Source organism: Hyperolius riggenbachi, chromosome 4, assembly GCF_040937935.1.
Source record: "Hyperolius riggenbachi isolate aHypRig1 chromosome 4, aHypRig1.pri, whole genome shotgun sequence".
Classification (NCBI taxonomy): domain Eukaryota; kingdom Metazoa; phylum Chordata; class Amphibia; order Anura; family Hyperoliidae; genus Hyperolius; species Hyperolius riggenbachi.
Window position 1 is genome coordinate 316688428 of NC_090649.1, and position 13579 is coordinate 316702006.

Here is a 13579-nt window from a genome sequence, read left to right on the forward strand (position 1 = left end):
GCTATGTCATTTACTAAAGGTATTTCTGTTCAAATTTCAACAACATAACTTTTGTACAAGTTATTTTATATTATTTGTTTAAACAAAGAATGTTATTATGTATAAAGTGTATCTCTGTTTTTTTATACATGATATGTCAATGGCATATTTGTTAAAAATTTTAAATTCCAATAAAAAATATTGAAAACTATACTTTGAAAATTAATCAGTACATGTATATAGACTTTTCTCTCACACAAGTTATTTTCTCTGATTCACAATATCCATTTTGAGCACCTTATAACTTAATAACTACCAAAAAAATTAGGTAAGAAAAAAAAAACTCTTAAAGAGAAACTCCGACCAAGAATTGAACTTTATCCCAATCAGTAGCCGATACCCCCTTTTACATGAGAAATTTATTCCTTTTCACAAACAGACCATCAGGGGGCACTGTATGGCTGATATTGTGGTGAAACCCCTCCCACAAAGAAATTGTGAGTACCTACTCTTAGCAGTTTCCTATCTGTGAACCCTGTTGCATTGTGGGAAATAGCTGTTTACAGCTGTTTCCAACTGCCAAAACAGCAAGCAGCGGCTACATCACTTCCCAGCAGTAAAAATGTCACCATGTGATAAATGTCAAAATATAAATCAGGGATTTAAAATATTTTACAGTGGGCAAACACTGACTAAATCATTTATACATAATTATTGTAAAAATTAAGCACTTTTTTATTACATTATTTTCACTGGAGTTCCTCTTTAAAGTGTACATGAGGTGGATAAAGACAAACATTTATGCATATCTAGGGCTTACTCCAGCCCCCTTCAGGCCGTTGGCTACCTCACTGTCCTCCTGGGCCAACCTGGATCCTTCGCTAGCCGGCCCAGTTAATTCAACAAGTCGGCTTCAGTCGTCACATGCGCAGTCTGGCAGCACGTGTGCCCCTATTGCCGGGAGCTTTCTGCAGCTGTGCAGTAGTATTGCACAGGCACAAAACGTACACGGCGACGGGAGCGCAATGGGGTCATGCGCGCAGTCAGGCTGCACTTTTACAGTCAACTCTGACTTGTACCAAGCCGTCCAGCGGGGGATCAAAGTGGCCCGGGAGGAATGGATTTGCGTTAACTGTATAGCGGAGAGGAAACTGGTCAAGACCAAAGTTTGACCATTTGCCTGAGACTATTATAAGTATTCACGTGGGATATGTTTTCAAAACAGGTAGGGTTCCATGCATCATCAATATTGACTTAGTAGTTCTCTCACCAACACAGCTTGTGTATCTACAGCAGGAGAATGAATATGTTGTGAGCTTAGAGCAGAGGTTAAATGCGTAAGTTAGGGATATGAGAAGGAGCAAGTGAATCCCAAAATTGGATATCGGTAGAAGTAGTAGTACTCCAACTCTATTCTATAAGAGCTTACACTGTGATGCCTTTGTTTTTGCACTACAGAAATTATTTTCAGTGGTATTCATCAGACTTTAAAAATCTCACCAGGTTCACAATGATACTTAATTTCAGATCATTTATTTAAAGGATGTTCCAAAGGGTTCATTTTACGTGCTTTCTTCTTATCCAATCAATGAGATGTATTCTGACTGAAAGAAACAATGACTTACAGTTGATTGAATCTGTCCAAGTATTACATTGCCTTCTTCATTTCTTTCTTGCTGTTCTGGACCTGCCAACTGACAACAAAAATAATCAAAGTCATTTTAATTATAAATACAATTTTTTGTAGGTTATGTGCTCTGCACGGTGGTAATAGTCCCTTCCTCTTCACATATTTCTACAACTACGTTTATTGAATGTTTCTAGACCACTACAAGCTAAGGTGGATTGGACAGACAAGAATTACCACAGGCAGTAAAAACCACAAAGAACATTTCTAATGCGTTTAACCCTTTCAGGACCACACCGTTCTGGCCCTTCAAGGCCCACTTTCTTTCTCCTATTTTTACACTGTGCTCACTGTGATTGGCTTAAATACGGGGTCAATCCAAATTGTAACTATGTTTTGTTAGTCATGTTCCAAGCTGCATACAAATAGCAAAAATCGACATCAAAACAGAAATTTAGCATCTCATCAATCATTTCTAGCAAATGGCGTATGTTTCAATCACCTATGTCTGGAAAAGGTTAAGTAATTTATCAATTTAGAAGATGTAAAAGTTTTTAAAACAAACTAACTACAACAAACTGCTAACTATCAACAGCATTCACTGTATATAGAATGAGCCATTTTAGATCTGCTGGACTGCACATGTCACATCCTCTTGTCCACATGCTGTAGCTTCAAGATCCATAGCACAGAATCCTTAAGAGGGCCAGTTTGTTGTATCAAAAACAATGGCTTCAGTATATCAGTGGCTGTGGGACCAGCCACTGTTCAGTATGAGGAACACCCGATAAAGAGTGGATATAATGAGCATTCCCTGCATGGCAGCTGTCTCCTTCAGTAATATGATGGGTTCACAATGATGATCGCATATAAATGAGGAGATATGATGTATGGTCACCTTTACTGCTGCACTTTCTAAAATTAACTGTTTAAGGACAACTGAAGTTAGAAGAATATGGCGGCTGCCATATTATTTCTTTTTAACCACTCTGTGACCGCCTAATGCCGATCGGCAGCCGCAGAGTGGCTCCCCCAGGACCGCCTAATGCCGATTGGTGTCAAGTCCTGAGGGAGGAGATTAGAGGGGATCCCGGCTTTAGTTATGGAACTCCTCTCCATAAACAGCTTGCTAGGTCGTGGATAGCAGGCTGTTAGAAGAAAAATGTTTTTTTTTTCTTTATACAGCGCTGCGATCTATGCGACAAAGCTGTCCCCTCAAGTGGCCCACAATGTGACCCCCTCTCATAGGCTGATGCCTATGAGAGCTGATCACCTATTTGATTTCAGCGGGGGAGGGAGAGGGGAAGGATGTAAATTAAAGAAAAATAGGGAAATTTAATTAAAAAAAAAGAATAGTTTTAAATTAATAAAAAAAAACAACAAACACTGCAGCAGCAATCAGAGCCCACCAACTGAAAGCTCTTTTGGTGGGCAGAAAAGGGGGGGCAGACTAACTTGGCTGCTAAGTTGTATGGCCGTGCAGCACACTGTTAAAGCTGCACGGCCCTCCTGGTCACTGGGGGGGGATGTAAGCCTGTGGTCCTCAACTGGTTAAACATTACCAGTTGCCTGGCAGCCCTGCTGATCTATTTGGCTGCAATAGTGTCTGAATAACACCAGAAACAAGCATGCAGCTAATTCAGTCAGACTTCAGTCAAAAACATTTGATTTGCATATGCTTGTTCATAGTATATCTCTAGAAGTATTAGAGGCAGAGGATTATCAGAACAGCCAGACAACTGGTATTGCTTAACCACTTGAGGACCGTGGGCTTTACCCCCCTTAAGGACCAGGCACTTTTTTTCCATTCAGCCCACTGCAGCTTTCACGGTTTATTGCTCGCTCATACAACCTACCACCTAAATGAATTTTGGCTCCTTTTCTTGTCACTAATAAAGCTTTCTTTTGGTGCTATTTGATTGCTGCTGCGATTTTTACTTTTTATTATATTCATCAAAAAAGACATGAATTTTGTCAAAAAAATGATTTTTTTAACTTTCTGTGCTGACATTTTTCAAATAAAGTAACATTTCTGTATACATGCAGCGCGAAAAATGTGGACAAACATGTTTTTGATTAAAAAAAAACATTCAGCCTATATTTATTGGTTTGGGTAAAAGTTATAGCGTTTACAAACTATGGTGCAAAAAGTGAATTTTCCCATTTCCAGCATCTCTGACTTTTCTGACCACCTGACATGTTTCATGAGGGGCTAGAATTCCAGGATAGTATAAATACCCCCCAAATGACCCCATTTTGGAAAGAAGACATCCCAAAGTATTCACTGAGAGGCATAGTGAGTTCATAGAAGATATTATTTTTTGTCACAAGTAAGCGGAAAATGACACTTTGTGACAAAAAAAAAAAAGTTTCCATTTCTTCTAACTTGCGACAAAAAAAATGAAATCTGCCACGGACTCACTATGCTCTTCTCTGAATACCTTGAAGTGTCTACTTTCCAAAATGGGGTCATTTGTGGGGTGTGTTTACTGTCCTGACATTTTGGGGGGTGCTAAATTGTAAGCACCCCTGTAAAGCCTAAAGGTGCTCATTGGACTTTGGGCCCCTTAGCGCAGTTAGGCTGCAAAAAAGTGCCACACATGTGGTATTGCCGTACTCAAGAGAAGTAGTATAATGTGTTTTGGGGTGTATTTTTACACATACCCATGCTGGGTTGGAGAAATATCTCTGTAAATGACAATTGTTTGATTTTTTTTTACGCACAATTGTCCATTTACAGAGATATTTCTCCCACTCAGCATGGGTATGTGTAAAAATACACCCCAAAACACATTATACTACTTCTCCTTAGTACCGCGATACCACATGTGTGGCACTTTTTTGCACCCTAACTGCGCTAAGGGGCCCAAAGTCCGATGAGTACCTTTAGGATTTCACAGGTCATTTTTGTTTCAAGACTACTCCTCACGGTTTAGGGCCCCTAAAATGCCAGGGCAGTATAGGAACCCCACTAATGACCCCATTTTAGAAAGAAGACACCCCAAGGTATTCCGTTAGGAGTATGGCGAGTTCATAGAAGCTTTTATTTTTTGTCGCAAGTTAGCGGAAATTGATTTTAATTGTTTTTTTTTTCACAAAGTGTCATTTTCCGCTAATTTGTGACAAAAAATAAAATCTTCTATGAACTCACCATACTCCTAACGGAATACCTTTGGGTGTCTTCTTTCTAGAATGGGGTCATTTGTGGGGTTCCTATACTGCCCTGGCATTTTAGGGGCCCTAAACCGTGAGGAGTAGTCTTGAAACCAAATGTCGCAAAATGACCTGTGAAATCCTAAAGGTACTCATTGGACTTTGGGCCCCTTAGCGTACTTAGGGTGTAAAAAAGTGCCACACATGTGGTACCGCCGTACTCAGGAGAAGTAGTATAATGTGTTTTGGGGTGTATTTTTACACATACCCATGCTGGGTGGGAGAAATATCTCTGTAAATGACAATTGTTTGATTTTTTTTACACACAATTGTCCATTTACAGAGAGATTTCTCCCACCCAGCATGGGTATGTGTAAAAATACACCCCAAAACACATTATACTACTTTTCCTGAGTACGGCGGTACCACATGTGTGACACTTTTTTGCATCCTAGGTGCGCTAAGGCGCCCAACGTCCTATTCACAGGTCATTTTGAGGCATTTGTTTTCTAGACTACTGCTCACGGTTTAGGGCCCCTAAAATGCCAGGGCAGTATAGGAACCCCACAAGTGACCCCATTTTAGAAAGAAGACACCCCAAGGTATTCCGTTAGGTGTATGGCGAGTTCATAGAAGATTTTATTTTTTGTCACAAGTTAGTGAAAAATTACACTTTGTGAAAAAAAAAACAATAAAAATCAATTTCCGCTAACTTTTGACAAAAAATAAAATCTTCTATGAACTTGTCATACACCTAACAGAATACCTTGGGGTGTCTTTTTTTCTAAAATGGGGTCACTTGTGGGGTTCCTATACCGCCCTGGCATTTTACGGGCCCAAAATCGTGAGAAGTCTGGAAACCAAATGTCTCAAAATGACTGTTCAGGGGTATAAGCATCTGCAAATTTTGATGACAGGTGGTCTATGAGGGGGCGAATTTTGTGGAACCGGTCATAAGCAGGGTGGCCTTTTAGATGACAGGTTGTATTGGGCCTGATCTGAGGGATAGGAGTGCTAGGGGGGTGACAGGAGGTGATTGATGGGTGTCTCAGGGGGTGGTTAGAGGGGAAAATAGATGCAATCAATGCACTGGGGAGGTGATCGGAAGGGGGTCTGAGGGGGATCTGAGGGTTTGGCCAAGTGCTCAGGAGCCCACACGGGGCAAATTAAGGCCTGATCTGATGGGTAGGTGTGGTAGGGGGTGACAGGAGGTGATTGATGGGTGTCTCAAGGTGTGATTAGAGGGGGGAATAGATGCAAGCAATGCACTGGCGAGGTGATCAGGGCTGGGGTCTGAGGGCGTTCTGAGGGTGTGGGCGGGTGATTGAGTGCCCTAGGGGCAGATAGGGGTCTAATCTGATAGGTAGCAGTGACAGGGGGTGATTGATGGGTAATTAGTGGGTGTTTAGGGTAGAGAACAGATGTAAACACTGCACTTGGGAAGTGATCGGACGTCGGATCTGCAGGCGATCTATTGGTGTGGGTGGGTGATCAGATTGCCCGCAAGGGGCAGGTTAGGGGCTGATTGATGGGTGGCAGTGACAGGGGGTGATTGATGGGTGGCAGTGACAGGGGGTGATTGAAGGGTGATTGACAGCTGATTGACAGGTGATCAGTGGGTTATTACAGGGAAGAACAGATGTAAATATTGCACTGGCGAATTGATAAGGGGGGGTCTGAGGGCAATCTGAGTGTGTAGACGGGTGATTGGGTGCCCGCAAGGGGCAGATTAGGGTCTGATCTGATGGGTAACAGTGACAGGTGGTGATAGGGGGTGATTGATGGGTGATTGATGGGTAATTAGTGGGTGTTTAGGGTAGAGAACAAATGTAAACACTGCACTTGGGAGGTGATCTGACGTCGGATCTGCGGGCGATCTATTGGTGTGGGTGGGTGACCAGATTGCCCGCAAGGGGCAGGTTAGGGGCTGATTGATGGGTGGCAGTGACAGGGGGTGATTGATGGGTGGCAGTGACAGGGGGGGATTGATGGGTGATTGACAGATGATTGACAGGTGATCAGTGGGTTATTACAGGGAAGAACAGATGTAAATATTGCACTGGCAAGTTGATAAGGGGGGGGGGGGGGTCTGAGGGCAATCTGAGCGTGTAGGCGGGTGATTGGGTGCCCGCAAGGGGCAGATTAGGGTCTGATCTGATGGGTAACAGTGACAGGTGGTGATAGGGGGTAATTGATGGGTAATTAGTGGGTGTTTAGGGTAGAGAACAGATGTAAACACTGCACTTGGGAGGTGATCTGACGTCGGATCTGCGGGCGATCTATTGGTGTGGGTGGGTGATCAGATTGCCCGCAAGGGGCAGGTTAGGGGCTGATTGATGGGTGGCAGTGACAGGGGGTGATTGATGGGTGATTGATGGGTGATTGACAGGTGATTGATAGGTGATTGACAGGTGATTGACAGGTGATCAGGGGGTTAGATGCATACAGTACACAGGGGGGTGGGGTCTGGGGGGGGGGTCTGGGGAGAATCTGAGGGGTGGGGGGTGATCAGGAGGGAGCAGGGGGCAGTTTAGGGAATAAAAAAAAATAGCGTTGACAGATAATGACAGGGAGTGATTGATGGGTGATTAGGGGGGTGATTGGGTGCAAACAGTGGTCTGGGGGGTGGGCAGGGGGGGGGTCTGAGGGGTGCTGTGGGCGATCAGGGGGCAGGGGGGGGGAATCAGTGTGCTTGGGTGCAGACTAGGGTGACTGCAGCCTGCCCTGGTGGTCCCTCGGACACTGGGACCACCAGGGCAGGAGGCAACCTGTATAATACACTTTGTATACATTACAAAGTGTATTATACACTTTGTATGCGGCAATCCGGGTGCTAGTAACCCGCCGGCGCTTCCGAACGGCCGGCGGGCTACAGCGCGAGGGGGGTGGAGCCAGGCGCCGGCGGAGGATCATGTCACGGATGACGTGATCGCTCCGTCCATGCCCCTACAAGGACCGCCGCCTCTGGGCATGAGCTGGTCCTTGCGGGATCCACTTTCCGGCCGCCCCTGTGCAGTGGGCGGTCATTAAGTGGTTAAAGAAAACATCAGGCAAAACAAGCTATCCCCCGATCTACTTACCCGGGGCTTCCTCCAGCCCCTTGCAGCCGTCATGTCCCTTATCACAGCTCCGCTTCCCTTCCCCCAACCCAGAGTCACACATGGGCTGGAGTGTCTGCGCAGGTGCAGTAGAACACTCCAGCCCACATGCGAGTGATTAACAGCGGGGCTCGCGCAGGCACAGTAGAGGACAGCTTCTGCAACGGCTGGGACCCAGGGCTGGTGGCTGGGAGCGGAGATGCAACGAGGGACGTGTCGACTACAAGGGGCTGGAGGAAGCCCTGGCTAAGTAGATTGGGGCGTAGCTTGTTTTACCTCAGGTTTTCTTTAAAAGGAAATAAATATGGCAGCCTCCACATCCCTCTCACTTCAGGTGCCCTTGAAGTTTTCTAAGATTATCTGTGGTAAAGATCTCTATGAACAACAGTGGGCTATAGAAGTATATATAATTCCTTGCCGCCTAAGTTTGCCTAGTAAAAGTGTACTTCTTCTGAGTGCTTTCACATGAATAGAAAAACAGGCTTGCCAGCTAGGAAAGGAGGCATAAATAAGGAATTGATCTAAAAGTAGAGCACCCTGGCAACAAGCTTAAGCATGACATAAGAGTAAAGTGTGGACTGGCAACAGTGAGACCATTCTGCTATTGTTCCTCTTTTAGCCTCATGAATCATGAGGCTATTGGCTTTGTCAGAATGACCTTAAAAATATACCTCCATCAGATGATCAACTCATTCAAGCAATGCCACCTGAGGCCTGGCAGTCTTACCCACATTGTAGGAAGAATACAAATGTGCCTGCAGACCTCATTTCAATGGTATACAGTTATGTGAATAGCAGAAAATGCTGTCATCATGTCAGCTCAAGCATTGAACAAATAACGCAGAAATTGCCCTAATAAGTACATCACTTTTCATTAAGAGAGAAGGTGAAATAGGATTTGTTAAGAAACTAAATTTCAGTTCCCAGATACCCTACTTCATTCCACAAATGGCAAATCACATGTTTAAAGGAAATCCAAAGGAAGAGGGATATGAAGGCTGCCATATTTATTTCCTTTTAAAGAGACTCTGAAGTGAGTCTAAATTCCAGTTTTTAAAGAGAACCTAAAGTAAAAAAAAAAAACGAGAGGAACTCACCTGGGGCTTCCCTCAGCCCCCTGCAGACGCAATAGCAGCATAGGGGGCGATATACAGGCTGGGAACGCGAACAATCACTCGCGTTCCCATGCCTGTCGGCCGGTGACGGCCAAACCGGAAGTGCTCGCCAGCGGGTCCTGGAGCGTCAGAGCGGGGCTGCGAGGGCACCGATCGTCTGCAGGGGGCTGAGGGAAGCCCCAGGTGAGTTCATCTCGGTTTTTTTTTTGTGACTTTAGGTTCACTTTAACTAGTATTTATGTAAAGCACTATAGGTAATGCTAAACCGCCGCATCCCCACTGCAAAACGAGGGGTTTATACCCCTGAATCCCCTCTGCTAGGTCCAGGGAGTGCTTCCTCATAGAGGCAGAGCTTATGGCTGTAGCTCTGCCTCTTGGCGCATCAATCCCCGCTGATCGCCGTCTCTCCCCGCCCCTCTCAATCTTCCTTCACTGAGAAGGGTGGGGGAGAGGCGGAGCTCTGCAGTGGATTGACATGCATGGAGGCAGAGCTGCAGCTCAAAGCTCTGCCTCCATGAGCAGCAAAATCCACGACCAAGAAAGTTGTGGATTTTGCATAGGGGATTTGGGGGATATAAACCCCTTGTATTGCCGCAGGGATGCGGCGTTTTAGCATTACCTATAGTGTGTTACATAAATACTAGTTAAAAACTGGAATTTAGACTCACTTCAGAGTTTCTTTAACCTCCTTAGCGGTATGGACAAGCACAGCTCGTCCATTACCGCCGGAGGGCGCTGCTCAGGCCCTGCTGGGCCGATTTGCTTCAAATAAAAAGAAGCACACGCAGCCGGCACTTTGCCAGCCGCGTGTGCTAAAGGGGCCCCCCAGCCGCCCGAGCCCTGCGCAGCCGGACCAATCACTTCCGGCCAGCGCTAAGGGCTGGATCGGAGGCGTCTGACGTCAGGACGTCGGCTGACGTCCATGACGCCACTCCGCTCGTCGCCATGGCGACGAGGAACACGGAACAAGAAATGCCGCTTATTGCGGCATTTCTTGTTACTTCTGATCGTCGGAGGCGATCAGAAGTACGCATCAGGAGCACCCTCTAGTGGGCTTTCATGGAGCCAACTTTCAGTTGGCTGCATGTAATCGTTTTTTTTTATTTAAAAAAAACCCTCCCGCAGCCGCCCTGGCGATCTTAATAGAACGCCAGGGTGGTTAAACAATACCAGATGCCTGCATGTCCTGCTGATATCTGTAGTAGTATCTGAGGCAGGGGTTATGCTTGTCTACTTTTGTGGGTGTTTTCTGCACAGAAAATCTCATTTAAACTGAGAACCAATGTTAACTAATGGGCTAGTTCACACTTGAATGCTTTTTTTCACATGCAGAAAAAAACTGACATCCTGCAGCATAATTCTGCACATTGTGTGCGTTTTTTCAATCAATTACATTAGTTGCTGTGAAAAAATGTGCCTGTTTTTCTGCATACAAACGCACATAGTGTGCAGAAAACGTGCTGAAAAATATACACAGGAAACAGAAAGACAAGTGTGACTCCTGCTTGACACACCTGAAACAAGCATGCAGCTAATCCAGTCAGACTTCAGTCAGACATGTGATCTGCATGCTTTCTCATAGTCTATGGCTAAAATCTGAAAGCACACATTATTTAGAGTTAATTATAAGTATTACATATGGCACTGCAAATTCAAATGTAAAAATCTGTTATGCTGCTGTGTTAACTTACTGCTGTGAACATATCCACACACGTTATAAGCCTGCAATAGCTGGCTTCCTGTTCAGAAAACCAGTTTATGAAATCCCACTTCCTGTGAACTATAAGTCTCCAGCCAGCTGTGCCAGTTTAAAACTGAAATGGATAAAGTGGGCAGTAAATTGTGCAGCTGAAGAAAAAAAACACATGAAAACGATTTCCATGTGGCACCATGGGGCTAGGAATCTGATTAGTTAATTCATGCTACTCAGCTAAAGCAGAAAATGAAGTCACACAAACTCCACCTTCTAAAATAAAGTATTGCAGCCCACTAAAAAAAATAACAATATAGTATAAAATAACGTATGTGAGCCACATCAGAAAATAATCACATAATATAGTATATGGCAGCGCATGCCAATGTTACTGGCACTAATACAAGCAACAAGGTGTGTTGGCAAATAGAGATGGGCCGAACGGTTCGCCGGCGAACGGTTCCACGCGAACTTTGGTGGTTCGCGTTCGCGTCCCGCTGGCGAACCTTTGCGGAAGTTCGGTTCGCCCCATAATGCACCTTGAGGGTCAACTTTGACCCTCTACATCACAGTCAGCAGGCCCAGTGTAGCCAATTAGGCTACACTAGCCCCTGGAGCCCCACCCCCCCTTATATAAGGCAGGCAGCGGCGGCCATTACGGTCACTCGTGTGCTGCCTGCGTTAGTGAGAGTAGGGCGAGCTGCTGCAGACTGTCTCTCAGGGAAAGATTAGTTAGGCTTAACTTGTTCCTGGCTGGCTGCATACCTGTTCTGTGAACCCACCACTGCATACCTGTACTGTGAACCCACCACTGCATACCTGTTCAGTGAACCTGCCACTGCATACCTGTGCTGTGAACCCACCACTGCATACCTGTGCTGTGAACCCATCACTGCATACCTGTTCAGTGAACCTGCCACTGCATACCTGTGCTGTGAACCCATCACTGCATACCTGTTCAGTGAACCTGCCACTGCATACCTGTGCTGTGAACCCACCACTGCATACCTGTTCTGTGAACCCGCCACTGTATACCTGTTCTGTTCAGTGAACCCGCCACTGCATACCTGTTGTGTTCCGTGAACCCGCCACTGCATACCTGTTGTGTTCAGTGAACCTGCCACTGTATACCTGTACTGTTCAGTGAACCCGCCACTGCATACCTGTTCAGTGAACCTGCCACTGTATACCTGTACTGTTCAGTGAACCCGCCACTGCATACCTGTTGTGTTCAGTGAACCTGCCACTGTATACCTGTACTGTTCAGTGAACCCGCCACTGCATACCTGTTCAGTGAACCCGCCACTGCATACCTGTTGTGTTCAGTGAACCCGCCACTGTATACCTGTACTGTTCAGTGAACCCGCCACTGCATACCTGTTCAGTGAACCCGCCACTGCATACCTGTTGTGTTCAGTGAACCCGCCACTGCATACCTGTTGTGTTCAGTGAACCCGCCACTGCATACCTGTTCTGTTCAGTGGACCCGCCACTGTATACCTGTTTAGTGAACCCGCCACTGCATACCTGTTGTGTTCAGTGAACCTGCCACTGCATACCTGTTCTGTGAACCCGCCACTGTATACCTGTTCTGTTCAGTTAACCCGCCACTGTATACCTGTTCAGTGAACCCGCCACTGCATACCTGTTGTGTTCAGTGAACCCGCCACTGTATACCTGTACTGTTCAGTGAACCCGCCAATTACACTACCTGATTGATGTATACACATGCAAGATGTTTTAAAGCACTTTAGGCCTGTCATTTAGCATTCAATGTGATTTCTGCCCTTAAAACGCTGCTTTGCGTCAAATCCAGATTTTTCCCCGGGACTTTTGGCATGTATCCCACTCCGCCATGCCCCCCCTCCAGGTGTTAGACCCCTTGAAACATCTTTTCCATCAGTTTTGTGGCCAGTATAATTATTTTTTTTTTTTCAAAGTTCGCATCCCCATTGAAGTCTATTGCGGTTCGCGAACTTTAACGCGAACCGAACGTTACGCGAAAGTTCGCGAACCCGGTTCGCGAACCTAAAATCGGAGGTTCGGCCCATCTCTATTGGCAAATAGCGCAACTCAGGTTATGTATACAATATGCATGTTGCTAGTATAGAACATACTATGCCATTCACACAAATAGTATAATACATGCTATACTAGCAATGCATGCGTTGTGTACAAAAAGTGAGTTGCACTATTTGCACCATCACATTACTCTGCAGCCGTTATTGTTGGTAAAACTGACACGTGCTGTGTGTTCACATAGATTTTACTTCCCTTAAATGAATCAGGGCCTATTTGTTCAAGTATACTTTAAAGGGGAACTGAAGAGAGAGGTATATGGAGGCTGTCATGTTTATTTCCTTTTAGACAATACCAGTTGCCTGGCAGCCCTGCTGATCCTCTGCCTCTAATACTATTAGCCATAGCCCCTGAACAAGCATGCAGCAGATCAGGTGTTTCAGTGGTTCAGACTTATAAGTCTGATCTGACAAGACTAGCTGCATGCTTGTTTCTGGTTTTAATCAGATACTACTGTAGAGAAATAGACCAGCAGGGCTGCCAGGCAACTGGTATTGATTAAAAGGAAATAAACATGACAGCCTCCATATACCTCTCTCTTCAGTTCCCCTTTAAAATGCATCAACATCCAACGTGTGACAAAGGGATGTTAAAATGCCTTGTCCAACTGCAGTAGTCTAACAAAAAATGTATTGTGAGCTCCCATGACAGGAACTTTTTTGGACTGATTGGAGACTTTTCATGCTGTAGTAATGTATATTATGGATTTCCATCAATGTTGTGTTATTGGAGCATAATCCATTCTCTTGAGATACATACAGATGCTCCATTACTACTGTCTGGAAATATAGTTGGTGATTGTCCGGAGGACAGTTTTGCTAACAATTTCTGTACA

General features: G+C 45.2%; 1 protein-coding gene across 1 annotated transcript in view; it reads right to left on the reverse strand.

The window, feature by feature from the left end:
- Positions 1–1496: 1496 nt before the first annotated feature.
- The window catches only part of ZC2HC1B (zinc finger C2HC-type containing 1B), a 51517-nt gene continuing 39434 nt past the window's right edge, over positions 1497–13579 (reverse strand). Inside the window, exon 8 of the mRNA XM_068279506.1 lies at positions 1497–1673. Coding sequence (XP_068135607.1) covers positions 1628–1673 — 46 coding nt within the window. The 3' untranslated portion in view covers positions 1497–1627. The remainder of the gene's footprint in view (positions 1674–13579) is intronic.